Consider the following 25,274-nt stretch of genomic DNA (forward strand, 5'->3'; position numbering starts at 1 on the left):
TGTGTGTGTCTCTCTGTGTGTTAACCATGTGTGTCTCTCTCTGTGTCTTAACCATGTGTGTCTCTCTCTGTGTCTTAACCATGTGTGTCTCTCTCTGTGTCTTAACCATGTGTCTCTCTGTGTCTTAACCATATGCGTCTCTCTGTCTCTTAACCATGTGTCTCTCTGTCTCTTAACCATGTGTCTCTCTGTCTCTTAATCATGTGTCTCTCTGTGTCTTAACCATATGTGTCTCTCTGTGTCTTAACCATGTGTCTCTCAGTCTCTTAACCATGTGTCTCTCTGTGTCTTAACCATGTGTCTCTCTGTGTCTTAACCATGTGTCTCTCTGTGTCTTAACAATGTGTCTCTCTGTCTCTTAACCATGTGTCTCTCTGTCTCTTAACCATGTGTCTCTCTGTGTCTTAACCATATGTGTCTCTCTGTGTCTTAACCATGTGTCTCTCTGTGTCTTAACCATGTGTCTCTCTGTGTCTTAACCATGTGTCTCTCTGTGTCTTAACCATGTGTCTCTCTGTGTCTTAACCATGTGTCTCTCTGTGTCTTAACCATGTGTCTCTCTGTGTCTTAACCATATGTGTCTCTCTGTGTCTTAACCATGTGTCTCTCTGTGTCTTAACCATGTGTCTCTCTGTGTCTTAACCATGTGTCTCTCTGTGTCTTTGTGTTTTCTAGACAGCGGCCATACGGCAGACCCTGAAGGAGCTGGGCCTGAACATCGTTGACATGTCTGATGAGAACGCCACTCTGGACGGAGGGGACGTCCTCTTTACAGGTACACCACCATATCCCATCAATAAAACACCATTATCACCATTACCTGCCAAGGCCACTGCCACTACCATAATTGATCACTATGGAAACTGCTATATTCAGTGAACTAAACATTTATGACCACTTTATCATGCAAATGATAAGACCTATCACCACAGGGGTGTGATTAAAATTGTTCAGAATAGTTGTAACTCTGAATAGTCAAGTAGTTGATGTGACCTGAACTAAAATGGCAAATTACAAACTGACTGGCTGTCTGGTACCATTTTTATGCATGATTGAAAATGGTTCTCTCAAATGGAAAAGAAGCCTCCCCCACACACACAAACACACACCATCTAATTTCATCAGCTGCCTTGTTCCACATCAGGCAGCTCACAATAAACCTGATGAGAGCAGAGGTAGAGAAATCGAGGTCTTTATAATGTTCCCTCTCTGTATGTTCTGTATCAGTTGTGCTGCCTTGCCTGTGAATCTAGTGTGGTTCATTCTGTATGCTGTTTAGGGCTTGGAAAAAGCCCTAGAACACTTAATTGAGTTTCTAGACGTTGGCTCTTTCTCCGTGGTGTGTTCCTCCCATCTCATCCAACTGAAATGGGTTTCACATGGCAGGCAGGGCTAAAAACATTTCCTCTTGGCAACGGCGTCGCTAATGGATCATTTGTAAAAGCTCAGCAGCTACGCCCATTCGCTCTGCTCTGGAGTGGTGAGCAAAACGTTCAGGCCTGTAAGGGGTGTGTAACTGGTGGCAGGGAAGTCAGACGCAGGACAGCAGAACTGGGTAATAACCAGAGCAGTTTAATTTACCAAACCACCGGCATCCAGAATAACAACGTATGGGTACAAACGCCGTCGTGCACCAGACAACACGACGACGTGTTGGCACAAGCACTTAAACAAACAATTCCGCACGGCGGGAACAGAGGGTTAAATACACAACACGTAATGAGGGAATGAAAACCAGGTGTGTGGGAAAACAAGACAAAACAAATGGAAAATGAAAAATGGATCGGCGATGGCTAGAAGACCGGTGACGTCGACCGCCGAACACCGTCCGAACAAGGAGAGGAACCGACTTCGGAAGAAGTTGTGACAAGGCCACTCCTGTTTCTATCTTTCTATCTATCTCTCTCTGTCTGTCTATCCGTCTGTGTCTCTCTTCTCTTCTTCCTTTCTCTCTCTATCTGTTTATGCCTCTATTTTCTCTCGCTCTCCATACTGACCACAGGTTGTCGTCTGTTTTTCCTCAGGTAGAGAATTCTTCGTGGGCCTTTCCAAACGGACCAATCAGAGAGGAGCTGAGATCCTGGCGGACGCGTTCAAGGTGAGTGAGAGCAGACTAGAGCAGTACACCCTGAGATTATTCAGATTGACTTCCTGTGCTATCAAACCACCATTAGTGAGGTAATCCTGGTCTCGTTCAGGGGTCTCGAGGGCCACAGGGCATTCTAATCAGCTATTGATTAGACGACAACCTCTCAATGATCAGCTATTAAAAGCCAACTGACATTTACTCCTGAGGTGCTGACTTGTTGCACCCTCGACAACTACTGTGATTATTATTATTTGACCAGGCTGGTCATTTATGAACATTTGAAAATCTTGGCCATGTTCTGTTATAATCTCCACCTGGCACAGCCAGAAGAGGACTGGCCACCCCTCATAGCCTGGTTCCTCTCTAGGTTTCTTCCTAGGTTTTGGCCTTTCTAGGGAGTTTTTCCTAGCCACCGTGCTTCTACACCTGCATTGCTTGCTGTTTGGGGTTTTAGGCTGGGTTTCTGTACAGCACTTTGAGATATCAGCTGATTGATGTAAGAAGGGCTTTAGAAATACATTTGATTTGACATTGATTAGTTGGCAAACCTGGTGTATCAGGAATCTATGGTTAGTTAATGAGATGAATTGATTGAATTAGTACCGAAGAGAAACCAGAGAAGGCCTGCACATACTGTACTGAGATATTAGAGGACTGGAAGATCAGTGCATATACTCTAGGTAAAAGAGGGTCATTCAACCCCAGTCTCCTTAACACACACACAGTCAGAAGGCCTTTGCTGACTTGTAAGGCCATGGGGTCCTGGAGAGTTCAACCCCCAACAATAATCTGAATGTTTCTTACTGCCTGTTTTTCTGACCCAGTCTGTGACTCATTTAAATTCCACCATCATATCTCTCTCAGCCTCTCACTTTTATTCTTGATAAGTCGGGTCTTTTTCCCTATCGTTTTTCCTCCTTCCTTTATCACATTTAGGACCATTGAACATTCTGTTCTGGTCAGGCCAGGATTAACCACAGATGTGAGTGAGGGGTTAGATCTCTTCTTCTCCTTTATGATCCTTGTTGATTGGGGGAAACGGAGGGAGTGGAGGAGGTCAAAGTGCAGGGGAGACTAATGTACATGGCTACTGTCTCCCATTCAGGGTCACAACACTGTACAGCATCAGTCAGACGCCATAAGTAAAACATTCTCTAGAAATGAATGAACATACATTACAATTAGCACAGCAGAACTTCTCACTCAAAATGTATCTCAAAGCTGAACACATCGCTGAGATTCCCCACAATATGATAAGTTGTTATCATGTCTCTCACAATAAGCTCAGTGGAGGGCATTTTACTTCTGCTCTCTATCTCTTTGAATCACTGTTTGGGCTAAACTGTCTTTCCATTGATAAGGAATGACGACAGTTTGATTAAGTGGTCTACTTTGCTTTGATTCATTCAAATGAACTCTGAGGGTTGAGTTAAGAGAGCAGGAAAGACTTTGGTGATGAGGGGAAGAGGACAATTTCACACATGATAAACTGTCAGGAAATGCAATCCCTTGTTCCAGTCAGAGAGGAGATTTGCTTTCATCTAGGCTGACTCTTAAGCATAAAGAGGTTAAAGTAAGTAACATTTAGTAAGTAAGTCAAATGAACTTTTCCCTTAATATGGACCAGGCCAGAGAAACAGGGGAAGGTATGATGTTTCAGATATGACATAGCAGTGAATTGACGCTCCATATAACATGTCCATTCCTGCCATAGTGGACCTGCTAATCAAACCCATGTCACAAGAAGACAACGTACTTGTCACGCCCTGGCCATAGAGAGGCTTTTTATTCTCTATTTTGGTTAGGCCAGGGTGTGACTAGGGTGGCCATTCTATGTTATTTTTTCTATGTTTTTGTATTTCTTTGTTTTTGGCTGGGACAGCTGTCTGTCGTTGTCACTGATTGAGAACCATACTTAGGTAGCCTTTTCCCACCTGTGTTTTGTGGGTAATTATTTTTCCGTGTGTGTTTGTGTGCACCTCGGTTGCGTCAGGTTGGAGACCTGAGCCCACTCCCCGTGCTTACGGGGGCGAGCAGGTGACAGATCAGGCCCCGTGCTATGGAGTGATGTGCACTGTGTCTCGGCCGAGTATTCACAGGCCGGTGTGCCCGGTGCCAGCGTCCCGCATTTGTCGGGTGGAAACTGGCATCCAGCCAGAATGGGGGGGGGGCAGCTATGCGGTCGAGACCGCCAGTGCGCCTCCACAGCCCTGTGTATCCTGTGCCTCGGCCAAGGAAGACGCCGCCTTTATGTCTCCCCAGCCTGGTGAGTCCTGGCCAGAACCAAGTCTCCCTCCTGTCCGGAGCTGCCAGAGCAGCCCTCCTTTCCGGAGCTGCCAGAGCCACCCTCCTGTCCGGAGCTGCCAGAGCCGCCCGTCAGTCCAGAGGCGCCAGAGCTGCCCGTCAGTCCAGAGCCGCCCTTCACTCCGGAGCCGCCAGAGTCGCCCTTCACTCCAGAGCTGCCAGAATCGCAGCCCCTCAGTCCAGAGCCGCCCGTCAGTCCAGAGGCGCCAGAGCCGCCCTTCACTCCGGAGCCGCCAGAGTCGCCCTTCACTCCGGAGCCGCCAGAGTCGCCCTTCACTCCACAGCTGCCAGAATCGCAGCCCCCCAGTCCAGAGGCGCCCCTCAGTCCAGAGGCGCCCCTCAGTCCAGAGGTGCCCCTCAGTCCAGTGGCGCCCTTCAGTCCGGGGCCCGCACCTAAGTGGGCCAAGACTGAGGAGGAGCGGGGGCCACGTCCCACACCTGGACACTACCCTTTAGAGTCCGGTTTTGCGGCCGGAGTCCGCACCTTTGGGGGGGGGGGGGGGGGGGTACTATCACGCCGTTTACTCCACAAAGAGAGACTCATACAAAGCTGTCACTCGCCCTCCATTTAGCAAATCTGACCATAATTATATCCTCCTGATTCCTGCTTACAAGTAAAAACTAAAGCAGGAAGTACCAGTGTCTCGCTCAATATGGAAGTGGTCAGATGACACGGATGCTACACTATAGGACTGTTTTGCTAGCACAGACTGGAAAATGTTCCCGGGATTCATCCAATGGCATTGAGGAGTATACCACCTCAGTCACCAGCTTAATCAATAAGTGCATCGACGACGTCGTCCCCACAGTGATTGTACGTCATATCGCAACCAAAAGCCATGGATTACAGGCAACATGTGCAGTGAGCTAAAGAACTATCATGGTCCAAACACACCAAGACAGTTGTGAAGAGGTCACAACAACACCTTTTCCCTCTCAGGAGACTGAAAAGATTTTGCATGGGTCCCCAAAAAGCTCTACAGCTGCACCATCGAGAGCATCACTGACTGGTCGCATCACCGCCTGGTATGGCAACTGCTCTGCATCAGACTGTAAGGCGCTACAGACGGTAGTGCGGATGACCCAGTACATCACTGGGGCCAAACTTCCTGACATCCAGGACCTATCAGAGGAAGTGTCAGAGGAAGGCCCAAAAAATTGTCAAAGACTCCAGTCACCCAAGTCATGGACTGTTCTCTCTCTCTGTCCTAAAACCACCGCTGTAATTACAGACTGAGGGGAGGGGCCTGTGTCCTGGGGCTCCGGTGACCTCACCTCTCAGACGCTCAGCTAATCAGTGGCCTAGGGCTTTGGTGAACTCATCTGTCAAACTCTCAACCAATGCCGGTTAGGTTACCTTTCCCAGTGGGGCCTGTTTAGTCCAATTATCAGTGTGTGTAATGCAGTAGGGTTGTTGTGTGTTTGCAGGACTATGTCAACGGTCCCTGTAATGCAGTAGGGTTGTTGTGTGTTTGCAGGACTACGCTGTGTCCACCGTCCCTGTCACTGATGGTCTACACCTGAAGAGCTTCTGCAGCATGGGAGGACCAGGCCTCATCGTGATTGGCTCCAGCGAACCAGCCCAGAAAGCCCTGAAGGTATGAGTCACCAATGAGCGGGTCATGCAAGATAGAACTATGTTCTTACTTTCCTTTGCACCATCTCTTAGTTTAATAGTGTTTGCAGAAACCATAATTGAAATATACTCTCCCATCCCATCATCGTGTATTTTTAAACACGTCCAGTAGAAAATGTACATCACAATATTCTTTCCATTCTTATACAAGCACAAAATGGTGAAAACATTACAGTGCTTACTATCTTTCTCCTTTCAGGAGCTTTGCAATTTATCCACCATCATGGCTCGCCATTTACCCAATCATTTTGTGCTTGTGTTACAATTTGCATTTCAATAAAATATAAATGGAACACATAAAATCTTTTAATGCACAGTTACGTTTGCAATACCTAAAGTTTTGATAGAAATTCTTCAAGTTCTTAGTGGTAAAATTAGGTCTCTGTATTGAGGAGGGTTTTTTCAGGTGAGATCTCACACTTGATGCGCTGAATAACGGCTATCATCTTGCCCTTGGCCATCATATGGAGATCATTTCGGTGTTCATATTACCCAACCTCATCTCACCTCTAAGTCATATAAAATCAAATCAAATTTTATTTGTCACATGCGCCGAATACAAACAAGTGAGGTAAGCACACTGCATTGAGAAGATGGATTCTTCAGCGTAAAGCAACAGTACCGTTGACAGGGAAGACAGGACATCGCACATGTTGACTCAGTACCATCACCACCACCTCACACACACGTCCAGATCACCCTCCCTCTCTCTGTGGTTTGATGCCTGCCTCTGACTGAAACTTCTACAAGCCTGCAGAAACCACATGATATCAATGTGATCTCCCTCTGATAAATGTATGTTCGTAGGTAATCTACTGTGTAATCCCTGTTATACAATATTTAACCTCAATCTACTTTTTTCTTGTGGGGACCCGGTGAAATATCCCCCATTTATCCAATTTTCCTTGTTTTACTATCCTTGTGAGGCTTTCTGGTAGTTAAAACAAAACACAAGCACACACTCCCTATCGGGAATACAGATCTTCTTCGTAATGGACGGGGAACAAACACAAACACACTGACAGTGACATGTTGGTACTTAATGCCATTCACGGAGGCTGTTGAAATAAATCTCTGCCTGTTATTTTCTGATGGACAGACACACGGAATTCCCCATCACCATGGCAGAAGACTGGCATGCACACACCACATCTAACTACAGACAGTAGTGGTGTACCCGCGGCTGGCATGCAACTCAGTGTAAACACACAGTACAGACACGCAACAGAATGTGGGAGGTTTTGAAACCTTACAGACAAGACCACAAACGCACCCGAGACACACGCATCGGAGAGTTGACAACCAGGAGTTCTCAGTCATAGGGTTCCTCCTCATCTGCCTACTCAGGGAGACGTCGCCCCCTACTGGCCCAGGGCTGCAGAGGATTGTAACACTGTCAGTAAACCATCTACACATGTCAACCACAGACAGACAGATACAGACAGACAGACAGATACAGACAGACAGACAGACAGACAGACAGACAGACAGACACATCTCTTTATGTGGACCCCCATTAGCTGCTACAATTGCATCAGCTCCTCTTCCTGTAGTCCACAAGTATTCTTATCAGTGAGATGTGTAAAGACTGCATAGGTTTAGTCCCTTATTTGCCCCCCTATGTTATCCTCATTTAACACACTAAGGCAAGCATATCCACATACTAATACACTGCTGATTAATTATTAGGTCATGGTGACAGCTAACTAATACAACACACTTTTATTTGATACAGACTGGAGCCCCATTAAGATTCCATACTATTATCAAGCCCTGTTAATTAGGTACTGAAGAGAAAGAGAGAGAGAGAGAAGGGTCATTAGCATGAGTTAATGACAGTGTCTCACAGTGTTGTAATTACACATTACATCACCCCCTCTCCAACAAGCAATTAGCTCTGGTTATAAAATATTTTAATGAATGTCTGAGATCAGATTTTCAATTAGGTAATGTTCTGCTCAGGGTGAAAGTGACTAGTGAATGTAGGTGTAATGAACATAAAGGGGTGGTTGTGAATGCTATTGTAACGAATGCAAATGGTTTGCTATTGTTGTGAAAGTAGCTCTAATGAACTTAACGGGGTTGTTGTTGTGAATGTAGCTCTAATCTAATTATATTGCATGCCTGCTGGCTGGATTCCCTTGGGGTGAGCTTTTGTGAACGCACCCCTAATCTTGATATTGAAGTAGTGGTGATGAGATGAGCAGGGATAAGGTTAGTATGTTGTGTTGTCAACAAACCAAACTGGGAATTTGTTATTAGAGCAGGCTGTGACTCTATTGTCATGTCACCATGTCTGGCCTGATACTGAGTCATGGTTTGGATACAGTATGGATGATGGCACCCGAATGTGGCAGCCAGTGTGCGTGTTTGCGTGCGAGTGTCTGTGTGTGCGTGTTTGCGTGCGAGTGTCTGTGTGTGCGTGTCCTTGCGTGCATGTGTGTGTGCCTTGCATAGTCTGCAGTCATACTATGTTTAGCCCTCCCAAGCTGAGGACCGAGGACGTGGACCGGATGAATTCCATCAACTGAACGCACTCATAACAATCGTGGCTCTCCACTGCTATCACTGCCAAGCCTCAGCCGTGAAGTCATCTCCCACAAATACTCCCTCTCTTCCTGAAATGCTCCTTCTCCCTCACCACATTTTGCCTTTCCAGCAGGCCAGGGCTCCTGGTATTTCACGCTTCCAGGACTCCCTGACTGACTGACCCCCCCTAGGCTTGGACCAAGCCCTATACCCCAGACCTAGACCTCAGGCCCAATACCCCAGACATAGACCTCAGGCCCAATACCCCAGACCTAGACCTCATGCCCAATACCCCAGACCTAGACCTCAGGCCCTATACCCCAGACCTAGACCTCAGGCCCTATACCCCAGACCTAGAGCTCAGGCCCAATACCCCAGACCTAGACCTCAGGCCCAATACCCCAGATCTACACCTAGACCTCAGGCCCAATACCCCAGACCTAGACCTCAGGCCCTATACCCCAGACCTAGACCTCAGGCCCAATAACCCAGACCTAGACCTCAGGCCCAATACCCCAGACCTAGACCTCAGGCCCTACACCCTAGACCTCAGGCACAATACCTCAGGCCCAATACCCCAAACCTAGACCTCAGGCCCTATACCCTAGACCTCAGGCACTATACCCTAGACCTCAGGCCCAATTCCCCAGACCTATACCTCAGGCCCAATACTCCAGACCTAGACCTCAGGCCCAATACCCCAGACCTAGACCTCAGGCCCAATACTCTAGACCTAGACCTCCGGCCCAATACCCCAGACCTAGACCTCAGGCCCAATACCCCAGACTTAGACCTCAGACCCAATACCCCAGACCTAGACCTCAGGCCCAATACCCCAGACCTAGACCTCAGGCCCAATACCCCAGACCTAGACCTCAGGCCCTATACCCCAGACCTAGACCTCAGGCCCTATACCCCAGACCTATGCCTCAGGCCCTATACCCCAGACCTAGACCTCAGGCCCTATACCCCAGACCTAGACCTCAGGCCCAATACCCCAGCCCCATACCCCAGTCTCAGACCTAGACCTCAGGCCCAATACTCCAGCCCTAGGCCCAATATACCCAGCCTCTGGTCCAGCCTCTGGTCCAGCCTCTGGCCTAATCAGATCATGAAGAGCAGCAGACCCCCTGAACACACCACCACAAACCACTTGTGCCCCCGCATTCAGCTTCCTGATTAGACACCGACCTAAGCGGACAGGAATACACACGGAACATTAGCCAATAACAGTCTGTTCTCTGGGAAGAAATGTGTGTCAAGGACCAATCAAAAATAATGACATCAACAGGAAACTATTAGAGTGTAATAACCATTCTCCTGATCCCTTGACTGTTAGGATTTGGAAGACTTTTGGATAGGAACTGTTTTTGTATGTTTTTGAAAACAACCATTGTCTACACGGGTCGGGGAAGATTATTGTGTGAACTGTGAACATTCCACATATTCTAAATGTGTTACTGAAAATACACTGTGTACTAGTGACTAGAAGAAAGACATGCACTAATTCAATAAGTAGTGTCAGTAGTTTTTGTTATGCCCCATTGTCTTACATCAGATAGCACAACTTTCATCTGCAGGGGGTTTGTAAGCTTGACAGTAGCGACAATATCTCTGTGGGCCGAGTTAAGTAAAGGGTGAATTGTGCCCAGGAGGTGTGGGATAAGCAGTACTGGTCTAACATCATTCAGCTGGTCTAACATCATTCAGCTGTTCTAACATCATTCAGCTGTTCTAACATCATTCAGCTGTTCTAACATCATTCAGCTGGTCTAACATCATTCATCTGGTCTAACATCATTCAGGCATTGTTCATCATCAGTTCCATCCTCGTTGTCCTGTTAGTCTTGCATTTCCTACAGACTGCTTTTCTTGTATGTCTCCTAGGCTGGACACCATTGTCATATTTGCTGGCTGGATTGTTCTAAGATGGCGTAGCAGTCAGACGTCTTTTGTCCTCGTCTTGTCGTGTCCCGTGTATATCTTTTTCTTCGCATATATTTTTTATAATTTTTCGAAAACTCAACTTCAAAACACTCCTGCAACCCGCCTCACCCAATGTGGTGCGGATCTGTTTTTTTCTAAAGTATTATTCACCTCAAATCCGGAATCCCCCAACAGATGCTAGCCAGCTCACTAGCTACTAGCTAGTAGTCAGCAAACCACTGCTAGCGGTCAACAGCTAACCTTTATCTCGGAAATCTCTCACCAGTTTGTACAACGCGACTCATACCAGAGCATACCGGACCTGTTTTCTCACCATATCCCCGGATTCCTACCGCAAGCTCTGGACATTTTCATCTGGATCATCGCAGCTAGCTAGCTGCTATCCGAGTACTGGCTAACGTCAGTCCCAGAGCAAGCACCAATTAGCCTGGAGCTATCCCATGCTAGGCCCTTTCTCCCGGCTAGCTAAAGAGGCCCACCACTCCTGGGCTACAATACCCGGACCCCTTCTACTGCCGGTACTGGGCACGGAACCCCGCCGATTCTTCATGACTGGACTACGACGTAATCTGCTCGAGGGGGTATTCAACTGGCCTCGATATCGCGCCGTCCCCTGAATGCCCATCCGCTAGCCACGGCCCGCTAGCTGCTAGCTGGGTAGAGCATATTGGACTGTTAGCTGTATAGATCCATTGGCAAATTTCTTGGGCCACTACACCTATCTTGCCAAATGGACTCGGGAACCCTATTAATCCATCACGACTGGTCTATCAACGTCAATTCACGCGGAGGCCAAAACAAGCTTTCCTCCAAAGATATGTCCCTATAAGACCCTTCTGCTAGCTTGCTAGCCCCAGTCTGCTAGCTTGCTAGCCCCGGTCTGCTAGCTCAAATCAAATCAAATTTATTTATATAGCCCTTCGTACATCAGCTGATATCTCAAAGTGCTGTACAGAAACCCAGCCTAAAACCCCAAACAGCAAGCAATGCAGGTGTAGAAGCACGGTGGCTAGGAAAAACTCCCTAGAAAGGCCAAAACCTAGGAACAAACCTAGAGAGGAACCAGGCTATGTGGGTTGGCCTGTCCTCTTCTGGCTGTGCCGGGTGGAGATTATAACAGAACATGGCCAAGATGTTCAAATGTTCATAAAAGACCAGCATGGTCAAATAATAATAATCACAGGCAGAACAGTTGAAACTGGAGCAGCAGCACGGTCAGGTGGACTGGGGACAGCAAGGAGTCATCATGTCAGGTAGTCCTGAGGCATGGTCCTAGGGCTCAGGTCCTCCGAGAGAGAGAAAGAAAGAGAGAAAGAGAGAATTAGAGAGAGCATACTTAAATTCACACAGGACACCGGATAGGACAGGAGAAGTACTCCAGATATAACAAACTGACCCGAGCCACAGACACATGAACTACTGCAGCATAAATACTGGAGGCTGAGACAGGAGGGGTCAGGAGACACTGTGGCCCCATCCGATGACACCCCCGGACAGGGCCAAACAGGAAGGATTTAACCCCACCCACTTTGCCAAAGCACAGCCCCCACACCACTAGAGGGATATCTTCAACCACCAACTTACCATCCTGAGACAAGGCCGAGTATAGCCCACAAAGATCTCTGCCACGGCACAACCCAAGGGGGGGCGCCAACCCAGACAAGATCACATCAGTGACTCAACCCACTCAAGTGACGCACCCCTCCTAGGGACGGTATGAAAGAGCCCTAGTAAGCCAGTGACTCAGCCCCTGTAATAGGGTTAGAGGCAGAGAATCCCAGTGGAAAGAGGGGAACCGGCCAGGCAGAGACAGCAAGGGGGGTTTGTTGCTCCAGAGCCTTTCCGTTCATCTTCACACTCCTGGGCCAGACTACACTCAATCATATGACCCACTGAAGAGGTGAGTCTTCAGTAAAGACTTAAAGGTTGAGACCGAGTTTGCATCTCTCACATGGGTAGGCCGACCATTCCATAAAAATGGAGCTCTATAGGAGAAAGCCCTGCCTCCAGCTGTTTGCTTAGAAATTCTAGGGACAATTAGGAGGCCTGCGTCTTGTGACCGTAGCGTACGTGTTGGTGTGTACGGCAGGACCAAATCAGGTAGGAGCAAGCCCATGTAATGCTTTGTAGGTTAGCAGTAAAACCTTGAAATCAGCCCTTGCCTTGACAGGAAGCCAGTGTAGGGAGGCTAGCACTGGAGTAATATGATCAAATTTTGGGGTTCTAGTCAGGATTCTAGCAGCCGTATTTAGCACTAACTTAAGTTTATTTAGTGCTTTATCTGGGTAGCCGGAAAGTAGAGCATTGCAGTAGTCTAACCTAGAAGTAACAAAAGCATGGATTAATTTTTCTGCATCATTTTTGGACAGAAAGTTTCTGATTTTTGCAATTTTACGTAGATGGAAAAAGGCTGTCCTTGAAATGGTCTTGATATGTTCTTCAAAAGAGAGATCAGGGTCCAGAGTAACAACCATTAAGATTAATTGTCAGATTCAACAGAAGATCTCTTTGTTTCTTGGGACCTAGAACAAGCATCTCTGTTTTGTCCGAGTTTAAAAGTAGAAAGTTTGCAGCCATCCACTTACTTATGTCTGAAACACATGCTTCTAGCAAGGGCAATTTTGGGGCTTCACCATGTTTCATTGAAATGTACAGCTGTGTGTCATCCGCATAGCAGTGAAAGTTAACATTATGTTTTCGAATGACATCCCCAAGAGGTAAAAAAGTAGTGGTCCTAAAACGGAACCTTGAGGAACACCGAAATTTACAGTTGATTTGTCAGAGGACAAACCATTCACAGAGACAAACTGATATCTTTCCGACAGATAAGATCTAAACCAGAACTTGTCCGTGTAGACCAATTTGGGTTTCCAATCTCTCCAAAAGAATGTGGTGATCGATGGTATCAAATGCAGCACTAAGGTCTAGGAGCACGAGGACAGATGCAGCCTAGGTCTGATGTCATTATCCACCTTCACAAGTGCAGTCTCAGTGCTATGATGGGGTCTAAAACCAGACTGAAGCATTTCGTATACATTGTTTGTCTTCAGGAAGGCAGTGAGTTGCTGTGTAACAGCCTTTTCTAAAAATGTTGAGAGGAATGGAAGATTCGATATAGGCTGATTCGTTTTTTATATTTTCTGGATCAAGGTTTGGCTTTTTCAAGAGAGGCTTTATTACTGCCACTTTTCGTAAGTTTGGTACACATCTGGTGGATAGAGAGCTGTTTATTATGTTCAACATAGGAAGCACAGGAAGCAGCTCTTTCAGTAGTTTAGTTGGAATAGGGTCCAGTATGCAGCTTGAAGGTTTAGAGGCCATGATTATTTTCATCATTGTGTCAAGAGATATATTACTAAAACACTGGTGTGTATCTCTTGATCCTAGGTCCTGGCAGAGTTGTGCAGACTCAGGACAACAGAGCTTTGAAGGAATACGCAGATTTAAAGAGGAGTCCGTAATTTGCTTTCTAATAATCATGATATTTTCCTCAAAGAAGTTCATGAATTTATTACTGCTGAAGTGAAAGCCATCCTCTCTTGGGGAATATTGCTTTTTAGTTGGCGTTGCGACCGTATCAAAAAGGAATTTCAGATTGTTCTTATTTTCCTCAATTAAGTTGGAAAAATAGGATGATCGAGCAGCAGTAAGGACTCTTTGATACTGCACGGTGCTGTCTTTCCAAGCTAGTCGGAAGACTTCCAATTTGGTGTGGCGCCATTTCCGTTCCAATTTTCTGGAAGCTTGCTTCAGAGCTCGGGTATTTTCTGTATACCAGGGAGCTAGCTCTTATGACAAATGTTTTTAGGGGTGCAACTGCATCTAGGGTATTGCGCAAGGTTAAATTGAGTTCCTCAGTTAGGTGGTTAACTGATTTTTGTCCTCTGGTGTCCTTGGGTAGACAGAGGGAGTCTGGAAGGACATCAAGGAATCTTTGTGTTGTCTGTGAATTTACAGCACAACTTTTGATGTTCCTTGGTTGGGGTCTGAGCAGATTATTTGTTGCAATTACAAACGTAATAAAATGGTGGTCCGATAGTCCAGGATTATGAGGAAAACATTAAGATCCACAACATTTATTCCATGTTACAAAACTAGGTCCAGAGTATGACTGTGACAGTGAGTAGGTCCAGAGACATGTTGGACAAAACCCACTGAGTCGATTATGGCTCCGAAAGCCTTTTGGAGTGGGTCTGTGGACTTTTCCATGTGAATATTAAAGTCACCAAAGATTAGAATATTATCTGCTATTACTACAAGGTCCGATAGGAATTCAGGGAACTCAATGTGGAACACTGTATATGGCCCAGGAGGCCTGTAAACAGTAGCTATAAAAAGTGATTGAGTAGGCTGCATAGATTTCATGACTAGAAGCTCAAAAGACGAAAACGTCATTTTGTTTTTGTAAATTGAAATTTGCTATCGTAAATGTTAGCAACACCTCCGCCTTTGCGGGATGCACGGGGGATATGGTCACTAGTGTAGCCAGGAGGTGAGGCCTCATTTAACACAGTAAATTCATCAGGCTTAAGCCATGTTTCAGTCAGGCCAATCACATCAATATGATGATGAGTGATTAGTTCATTGACTATAATTGCCTTTGAAGTAAGGGATGGACAAGGCATATATACAAGGCTAGCTGTCTGAATCGCCGTGTCTCCAGCCAGCCCAACCACTCGCTGGACCCCTATTGATCACCCGGCTATGCATGCCTCTCCCTAATATCAATACACTTTGTCCATTACTGTCCTGGTTAGTGAATACTGTCTTATTTCACTGTAGAGCCTCTAGCCCTACTCAATATGCCTTAACCAACCATTTAGTTACACCTCCCACATATACGGTGACATCACCTGGTTTAAATGTTTCTGGAGACAATATCTCTCTCATCATTACTCAATGCCTAGGTTTACCTCCAATGTACTCACATCCTACCATACTTTTGTCTGTACATTATGCCTTGAATCTATTCTCTCACGCCCAGAAACCTGCTCCTTTTCCTCTCTGCTCTGAACGCACTAAACGACCAGTCCTGATTGCCTTTAGCCGTACCCTCATCCTACTCCTCCTCTGTTCCTCTGGTGATGTAGAGGTTAATCCTGGCCCTGCAGCCCCCAGCTCCACTCCTATTTCCCAGGCGCTCTCTTTTGATGACTTCTGTAACCGTAATAGCCTTGGTTTCATGCATGTTAACATTAGAAGCCTCCTCCCTAAGTTTGTTTTATCCACTGCTTTAGCACACTCTGCCAATCCGGATGTTCTAGCCGTGTCTGAATCCTGGCTTAGGAATTCCACCAAAACCCTGAAATTTCCATCCCTAACTATAACATTTTCTGACAAGATAGAACTGCCAAAGGCGGCGGTGTTGCAATCTACTGCAGAGATAGCCTGCAGAGTTCTGTCTTACTATCCAGGTCTGTACCCAAACAATTCGAACAAAACCTGCGGACTCTCCTTCACTGCAGCCGACGTGAGTAAAACATTTAAACATGCGAACCCTCGCAAGACTGCAGGCCCAGACGGCATCCCCAGCCGCGCCCTCAGAGCATGCGCAGACGGGCTGGTGTGTTTACGGACATATTCAATCAATCCTTATCCCTGTCTGCTGTTCCCACATGCTTCAAGAGGGTCACCATTGTTCCTGTTCCCAAGAAAGCTAAGGTAACTGAGCTAAACGACTACTGCCCCGTAGCACTCACTTCCGTCATCATGAAGTGCTTTGAGAGACTAGTCAAGGACCATATAACCTCCACCCTACCTGACACCCTAGACCCACTCCAATTTGCTTACCGCCCCAATAGGTCCACAGATGACGCAATCGCAACCACACTGCACACTGCTCTAACCCATCTGGACAAGAGGAATAATAATGTGAGAATGCTGTTCATCAACTACAGCTCAGCATTTAACACCATAGTACCCTCCAAACTCATCGACCCTGGGTCTCGACCCCCCCCCCCCCCTGTGCAACTGGGTACTGGACTTCCTGACGGACCACCCCCGCTGATCCTCAACACTGGGGCCCCACAAGGGTGCGTTCTGAGCCCTCTCCTGTAGTAGTCCCTGTTCACCCACGACTGCCTGGCCATGCACACCTCCAACTCAATAATCAAGTTTGCTGACGACACTACAGTGGTAGGCTTGATTACCAACAACGACGAGGCGGCCTACAGGGAGGAGGTAGGGGCCCTCGGGAGTGTGGTGTCAGGAAAGAACCTCACACTCAACATCAACAAAACAAAGGAGATGATCGTGGACTTCAGGAAACAGCAGAAGGAGCACCCCCCTATCCACATCGACGGGACAGTAGTAGAGACGGTAGTAAGTTTTAAGTTCCTTGGCATACACATCACGGACAAACTGAATTGGTCCACCCACACAGACAGCGTCGTGAAGAAGGTGCAACAGCGCCTCTTCAACCTCAGGAGGCTGAAGAAATTCGGCTTGTCACCAAAATCACTCACAAACTTCTACAGATGCACAATCGAGAGCATCCTGTCGGGCTGTATCACCGCCTGGTACGGCAACTGCTCCGCCCACAACCGTAAGGCTCTCCAGAGGGTAGTGAGGTCTGAATAACGCATCACCGGGGGGAAACTACCTGCCCTCCAGGACACCTACACCACCCGATGTCACAGGAAGGCCATAAAGATCATCAAGGACAACAACCACCCGAGCCACTGCCTGTTCACCCAGCTATCATCCAGAAGGCGAGGTCAGTACAGGTGCATCAAAGCAGGGACTGAGAGACTGAAAATCAGCTTCTATCAGACTGTTAAACAGCCACCACTAACATTGAGTGACTGCTGCCAACATACTGACTCAACTCCAGCCACTTTAATAATGTAAAAATTGATGAAAAATGTATCACTAGCCACTTTAAACAATGCCACTTCATATAATGTTTACATACCCTACATTACTCATCTCATACTGTATGTATATACTGTATGAGATACCATCTACTGCATCTTGCCTATGCCGTTCTGTACCATCACTCATTCATATATTTTTATGTACATATTCTTCATTCCTTTACACTTGTGTGTATAAGGTAGTTGTTGTGAAATTGTTTGGTTAGATTACTCGTTGGTTATTACTGCATTGTCGGAACTAGAAGCACAAGCATTTCGCTACACTCGCATTAACATCTGCTAACCATGTGTATGTGACAAATTAAATTAAATTTGATTTGATCTATCTTCAGTGCTCGTGCTGCTAGGTTATCTAAACTGTGACATGTTTAACACCCCAGCCATCCTACAATCTAAGCTTGATGCCCTCAATCTCACACAAATTATCAATGAACCCACCAGATACAACCCCAAATCCATAAACACGGGCACCTTCATAGATATCATCCTAACCAACTTGCCCTCCAAATACACCTTTGCTGTTTTCAACCAAGATCTCAGCGATCACTGCCTCATTGCCTGTATCCGTAATGGGTCTGCGGTCAAACGACCACCCCTCATCACTGTCAAACACTCCCTAAAACACTTCAGCAAGCAGGCCTTTCTAATCGACCTGGCCCGGGTATCCTGGAAGGATATTTGACTCATCACGTCAGTAGAGGATGCCTGGTTATTGTTTAAAAGATCCTCCCTCACCATCTTAAATAAGCATGCCCCATTCAAAAAATGTAGAACCAGGAAAAGATATAGCCCTTGGTTCTCTCCAGACCTGACTGCCCTTAACCAACACAAAAACATCCTGTGGCGTTCTGCATTAGCATCGAACAGCCCCCATGATATGCAACTTTTCAGGGAAGTTAGGAACAAATATACACAGGCAGTTAGGAAAGCAAAGGCTAGCTTTTTCAAGCAGAAATGTGCATCCTAGGACACTGTAAAGTCCATGGAGAATAAGAGCACCTCCTCCCAGCTGCCCACTGCACTGAGGCTAGGAAACACTGTCACCACCGATAAATCCACTATAATTGATCATTTCAATAAGCATTTTTCTACGTTTGGCCATGCTTTCCACCTGGCTACCCCTACCCCGGTCAACAGCCCTGCGCTCCCCACAGCAACTTGCCCCAACCTCCCCCACTTCTCCTTCACCCAAATCCAGATAGCTGATGAAAGAACTGCAAAATCTGGACCCCTACAAATCAGCTGGGATATACAATCTGGACCCACTCTTTCTAGAATTAACTGCTGAAATTGTTGCATTCCCTATTACTATCCTGTTCAACCTCTTTCGTATCATCTGAGATTCCCATAGATTGGAAAGCTGCCGTGGTCATCCCCCTCTTCAAAGGGGGAGACATTCTAGACCCAAACTGCTACAGACCTATATCTATTCTACCCTGCCTTTCTATGGTCTTCGAAAGCCAAGTTAACAAACAGATTACCGACCATTTCGAATCCCACCATACCTTCTCCACTATGCAATCTGGTTTCAGAGCTGGTCATGGGTGCACCTCAGCCTCGCTCAAGGTCCTAAACAATATCATAACTGCCATCGATAAGAGACATTACTGTGCAGCCGTATTCATCGTCCTGGCTAAGGCTTTCGACTCTGTCAATCAGCACATTCTTATCGGCAGACTCGACAGCCTTGGTTTCTCAAATGATTGCCTCGCCTGGTTCACCAACTACTTCTCTGATAGAGTTCAGTGTGTCAAATCGGAGGGCCTGTTGTCCGGACCTCTGGCAGTTTCTATGGGGGTGCCACAGGGCTCAATTCTCGTATAGAGTTAAACTTTTGTTCTTGACCAAATACTTATTTTCCACCATAATTTGCAAATAAATTCATAAAAACTCCTACAATGTGATTTTCTGGATTTTCTTTCTCATTTTGTCTGTCATAGTTGAAGTGTACCTATGATGAAAATTACAGGCCTCTCATCTTTTTAAGTGGGAGAACTTGCACAGTTGGTGGCTGACTAAATACTTTTTTGCCCCACTGTATATCTCACTGGTCATCTCCAAAGCCAATTCTTCCTTTGGCTGCCTCTCCTTCCAGTTCTCTGCTGCCAATGACTGGAACGAACTGCAAAAATCATTAAAGCTGGAGACTCTTACCTCCATCACTAGCTTTAAGCACCAGCTGTCAGAGCAGCTCACAGATCACTGCACCTGTACATAGCTCATCTGTAAATAGCCCATCCAATCTACCTCATCCCCATACTGTATTTATTTATTTATCTTTCTCCTTTGCACCCCAGTATCTCTACTTTCACATTCATCTTCTGCACATTCTACCATTCCAGTGTTTAATTACTAAATTGTAATTACTTCGCCACTATGGCCTATTTATTGCCTTACCTCTTATCCTACCTCATTTGCACATGGATTTTTTTCTACTGTATTATTGATTGTATGTTTGTTTATTCCATGTGTAACTCTGTGTTGTTGTATGTGTCAAACTGCTTTGCTTGATCTTGGCCAGGTTGCAGTTGCAAATGAGAACTTATTCTCAACTAGCCTACCTGGTTAAATAAAGGTGAAATAAATAAAAAATATTGGCACCCAGAATGGGTCGGTGTCCAGTATGGATTTGAGAGAAGAGAAAATGACTATTTTAAAACAGACTTAGTGAAGGCTGATCAGTATGGTGTCTCTCACTACAGGCATACAGCTAATCCTCCTGTTTGTAAAGGAGAGCGTTCGCGGTCACGCACATAGACATGTTTTCATTTAGGACCACTGCGATGATGCAACACACCAGACATGACCCGAGGTGTTAATAGTTACTCTGTCCCCCAGTCGGGCCCAGCCGGGCAGAGCCGGCCACGCTCTAGACTAGCAGATCTGGGTGATACACACACACACACACACTCAAACACCATACACTTTGCACACACACACACTCTCTGTCTCTAACACACACACACATATACTCACACACACATGCATCAGTCAAACCAAAGCTAGAGTGGAATGTGTGAACAGGTCGAGCCACAAAGCCCATTGTTCACATTATAAACCACATAGACACATGGAGCACTGTGAGGGGTTGATAGATGTATCATGGATAAACACCACAAACACTCATCTAACACTAACTCTCCTCACTCACACACACAGAGACACACACACGTATAATAATAAGGCAGAACAGTTGAAACTGGAGCAGCAGCACGGCCAGGTGGACTGGGGACAGCAAGGAGTCATCATGTCAGGTAGTCCTGGGGCATGGTCCTAGGGCTCAGGTCCTCCGAGAGAGAGAAAGAGAGAATTAGAGAACGCACACTTAGATTCACACAGGACACCGAATAGGACAGAAGAAGTACTCCAGATATAACAAACTGACCCTAGCCCCCCGACACATAAACTACTGCAGCATAAATACTGGAGGCTGAGACAGGAGGGGTCAGGAGACACTGTGGCCCCGTCCGAGGACACCCCCGGACAGGGCCAAACAGGAAGGATATAACCCCACCCACTTTGCCAAAGCACAGCCCCCACACCACTAGAGGGATATCTTCAACCACCAACTTACCATCCTGAGACAGGGCCGAGTATAGCCCACAAAGATCTCCGCCATGGCACAACCCAAGGGGGGGCGCCAACCCAGACAGGATGACCACATCAGTGAATCAACCCACTCAGGTGACGCACCCCTTCCAGGGACGGCATGAGGGAGCCCCAGTAAGCCAGTGACTCAGCCCCTGTAATAGGGTTAGAGGCAGAGAATCCCAGTGGAAAGAGTGGAACCGGCCAGGCAGAGACAGCAAGGGCGGTTCGTTGCTCCAGAGCCTTTCCGTTCACCTTCCCACTCCTGGGCCAGACTACACTCAATCATATGACCCACTGAAGAGATGAGTCTTCAGTAAAGACTTAAAGGTTGAGACCGAGTTTGCGTCTCTGACATGGGTAGGCAGACCGTTCCATAAAAATGGAGCTCTATAGGAGAAAGCCCTGCCTCCAGCTGTTTGCTTAGAAATTCTAGGGACAATTAGGAGGCCCGCGTCTTGTGACCGTAGCGTACGTGTAGGTATGTACGGCAGGACCAAATCAGAGAGATAGGTAGGAGCAAGCCCATGTAATGCTTTGTAGGTTAGCAGTAAAACCTTGAAATCAGCCCTTGCTTTGACAGGAAGCCAGTGTAGAGAGGCTAGCACTGGAGTAATATGATCAATTTTTTTGGTTCTAGTCAGGATTCTAGCAGCCGTATTTAGCACCAACTGAAGTTTATTTAGTGCTTTAGCCGGAAAGTAGAGCATTGCAGTAGTCTAATCTAGAAGTGACAAAAGCATGGATAAATTTTTCTGCATCATTTTTGGACAGAAAGCTTCTGATTTTTGCAATGTTACGTAGATGGAAAAAGGCTGTCCTTGAAATGGTCTTGATATGTTCTTCAAAAGAGAGATCAGGGTCCAGAGTAACGCCGAGGTCCTTCACAGTTTTATTTGAGACGACTGTACAACCATTAAGATTAATTGTCAGATTCAACAGAAGATCTCTTTGTTTCTTGGGACCTAGAACAAGCATCTCTGTTTTGTCCGAGTTTAAAAGTAGAAAGTTTGCAGCCATCCACTTACTTATGTCTGAAACACATGCTTCTAGCAAGGGCAATTTTGGGGCTTCACCATGTTTCATTGAAATGTACAGCTGTGTGTCATCCGCATAGCAGTGAAAGTTAACATTATGTTTTCGAATAACATCCCCAAGAGGTAAAATATATAGTGAAAACAATAGTGGTCCTAAAACGGAACCTTGAGGAACACCGAAATTTACAGTTGATTTGTCAGAGGACAAACCATTCACAGAGACAAACTGATATCTTTCCGACAGATAAGATCTAAACCAGGCCAGAACTTGTCCATGTAGACCAATTTGGGTTTCCAATCTCTCCAAAAGAATGTGGTGATCGATGGTATCAAAAGCAGCACTAAGGTCTAGGAGCACGAGGACAGATGCAGAGCCTCGGTCCGATGCCATTAAAATGTAATTTACCACCTTCACAAGTGCCGTCTCAGTGCTATGATGGGGTCTACAACCAGACTGAAGCATTTCATATACATTGTTTGTCTTCAGGAAGGCAGTAAGTTGCTGCGCAACAGCCTTTTCTAAAAATGTTGAGAGGAATGGAAGATTCGATATAGGCCGATAGTTTTTTATATTTTCTGGATCAAGGTTTGGCTTTTTCAAGAGAGGCTTTATGACTGCCACTTTTAGTGAGTTTGGTACACATCCGGTGGATAGAGAGCCGTTTATTATGTTCAACATAGGAGGGCCAAGCACAGGAAGCAGCTCTTTCAGTAGTTTAGTTGGAATAGGGTCCAGTATGCAGCTTGAAGGTTTAGAGGCCATGATTATTTTCATCATTGTGTCAAGAGATATATTACTAAAACACTTGAGCGTCTCTCTTGATCCTAGGTCCTGGGAGAGTTGTGCAGACTCAGGACAACTGAGATTTGAAGGAATATGCAGATTTAAAGAGGAGTCCGTAATTTGCTTTCTAATAATCATAATCTTTTCCTCAAAGAAGTTCATGAATTTATCACTGCTAAAGTGGAAGTCATCCTCTCTTGGGGAATGCTGCTTTTTAGTTAGCTTTGCGACAGTATCAAAAAGGAATTTCGGATTGTTCTTATTTTCTTCAATTAAGTTAGAAAAATAGGATGACACACACAGAGACACACACACACAGACACACACACGCCAGCTCAACCTTTCTCTCTCTGCATGATATAAAAAAGGAGAGCAGAGCAGAAGGGATGAGAGGAGGGATGAGAGGAGGGAGAAGAGGAGGGATGAAAGGAGGGAGAAGAGGAGGATGAGAGGAAGGAGAAGAGGAGGGATGAGAGGAGGGAGAAGAGATGACAGGATGGACAAAACAGTTGAGTGGAAAGGAGAGTATGACAGGAGGAGGATCTGACCCTGGTTAAATCAACTTTTCTTATCCTGGGGGAGATCTCATGCTCCACTTGTGAAAATACCTTTTCAATGTTGTTTGGTTTACTTTCATTCTCCTTCCTCCTACTTCTCTAAGGCATCCACAGATGTTCAGGTCGTAAACATTTTGGAGACACACACACCTGCTCTGCATGCAGGTCATAACATCCTCATTGCTCCTTCTCCCCCCAACCCCGACTCGGCAGATCACATCAATTACATGACATCTGCTGTGGAAGAATGTCAGTCAGTCTGTCTGTCTGTCCCTGTCTGTGTTCTCCATTAAGGCTCAGTCGCCCAGATAGACGTTTGGAGTTTAGAACTTGAGTGGGCAGGAACAGCTGGGTCTGGTTCTATTTTGCCTATATGCTCCCTACCCCTCCTCCTTGGACCTAACCCTTCATTGTTTGCCTGGAAAGGTATAGCAGTGTAGTGGTGGAGCTCCCACCATATTCCTTACACCTTACAGATCTACAAACACCAGAGAGTTTTAGGGGGAGTATAGGAGGGAACTTTGACCGTGGTGCTGTGTCCCTCATAGCTTACCATCCATCTGTCTTCCTTTGTGTCTATAGATCATGCAGCAGATGAGTGACCATCGTTATGACAAGCTGACAGTGCCTGATGACATTGCAGCCAACACCATCTACATGAACCTCCCTGGCAAAGGTCATGTGCTGTTACACTGCACCCCAGAGGAGTTCCCAGAGAGTGCCAAGGTGAGCAAACACACACACACACACACATACGTACAGTATACACACATATTCACATGCACGCATACACTAACAAACACTCTGTGACTCTTGGATATCAGCTCGTATGGTAGCAGTGAATGTTATTGTCTCTGTAGCGGTAAGGCATGGTTGAGGATGAGCCATGTCATTTACATTCCTCAGTGTCACTACACAGTAACTCACTCTGGGCTCCTGGTTACCACATCACCAACACCCTGCAATCTGCACAGACAGCTCCAACACCTCAAATGTACTCTGTGGTTAAAACCCAAACTTGAACATTTATTTTTAGTACAAACCGTTTATTGAAATATGTCTCTTTGGATTTGGAACCGTTGTCCAAAGGCTGACTATTATATTTTCCTTGAGGATTGGCTGAAGGGAAATTCAAGCCAAACATTATAAAATCAGAGTGACTGCCTCTCTTTCCTGTATCAGACCACAGTTTTTTTTTCTTTTTTTTCTTTCACCTTTATTTAACCAGGTAGGCTAGTTGAGAACACCTTTATTTAACTAGGTAGGCTAGTTGAGAACACCTTTATTTAACTAGGTAGGCTAGTTGAGAACAAGTTCTCATTTGCAACTGCGACCTGGCCAAGATAAAGCGTAGCAGTGTGAGCAGACAACAAAGAGTTACACATGGAGTAAACAATTAACAAGTCAATAACACAGTAGAAACCAAAGGGGGAGTCTATATACAATGTGTGCAAAAGGCATGAGGAGGTAGGCAAATAATTACAATTTTGCAGATTAACACTGGAGTGATGAATGATCAGATGGTCATGTACAGGTAGAGATATTGGTGTGCAAAAGAGCAGAAAAGTGAATAAATAAAAACAGTATGGGGATGAGGTAGGTGAGAAAGGGTGGGCTATTTACCAATAGACTATGTACAGCTGCAGCGATCGGTTAGCCGCTCAGATAGCTGATGTTTGAAGTTGGTGAGGGAGATAAAAGTCTCCAACTTCAGCGATTTTTGCAATTCGTTCCAGTCACAGGCAGCAGAGTACTGGAACGAAAGGCGGCCAAATGAGGTGTTGGCTTTAGGGATGATCAGTGAGATACACCTGCTGGAGCGCGTGCTACGGATGGGTGTTGCCATCGTGACCAGTGAGCTGAGATAAGGCGGAGCTTTACCTAGCATGGACTTGTAGATGACCTGGAGCCAGTGGGTCTGGCGACGA

General features: G+C 46.1%; 1 protein-coding gene across 1 annotated transcript in view; it reads left to right on the forward strand.

Annotated features, from left to right (window-relative positions):
- Positions 1 to 25,274, forward strand: part of ddah1 (dimethylarginine dimethylaminohydrolase 1) — a 143,570-nt gene that overhangs the window by 101,649 nt on the left and 16,647 nt on the right. Inside the window, exons 2-5 of the mRNA XM_020499503.2 lie at positions 676 to 775; positions 2,025 to 2,098; positions 5,872 to 5,991; positions 23,929 to 24,072. Coding sequence (XP_020355092.1) covers positions 676 to 775; positions 2,025 to 2,098; positions 5,872 to 5,991; positions 23,929 to 24,072 — 438 coding nt within the window. The remainder of the gene's footprint in view (positions 1 to 675; positions 776 to 2,024; positions 2,099 to 5,871; positions 5,992 to 23,928; positions 24,073 to 25,274) is intronic.

This window comes from Oncorhynchus kisutch, linkage group LG13, assembly GCF_002021735.2.
Source record: "Oncorhynchus kisutch isolate 150728-3 linkage group LG13, Okis_V2, whole genome shotgun sequence".
NCBI classification, from domain to species: domain Eukaryota; kingdom Metazoa; phylum Chordata; class Actinopteri; order Salmoniformes; family Salmonidae; genus Oncorhynchus; species Oncorhynchus kisutch.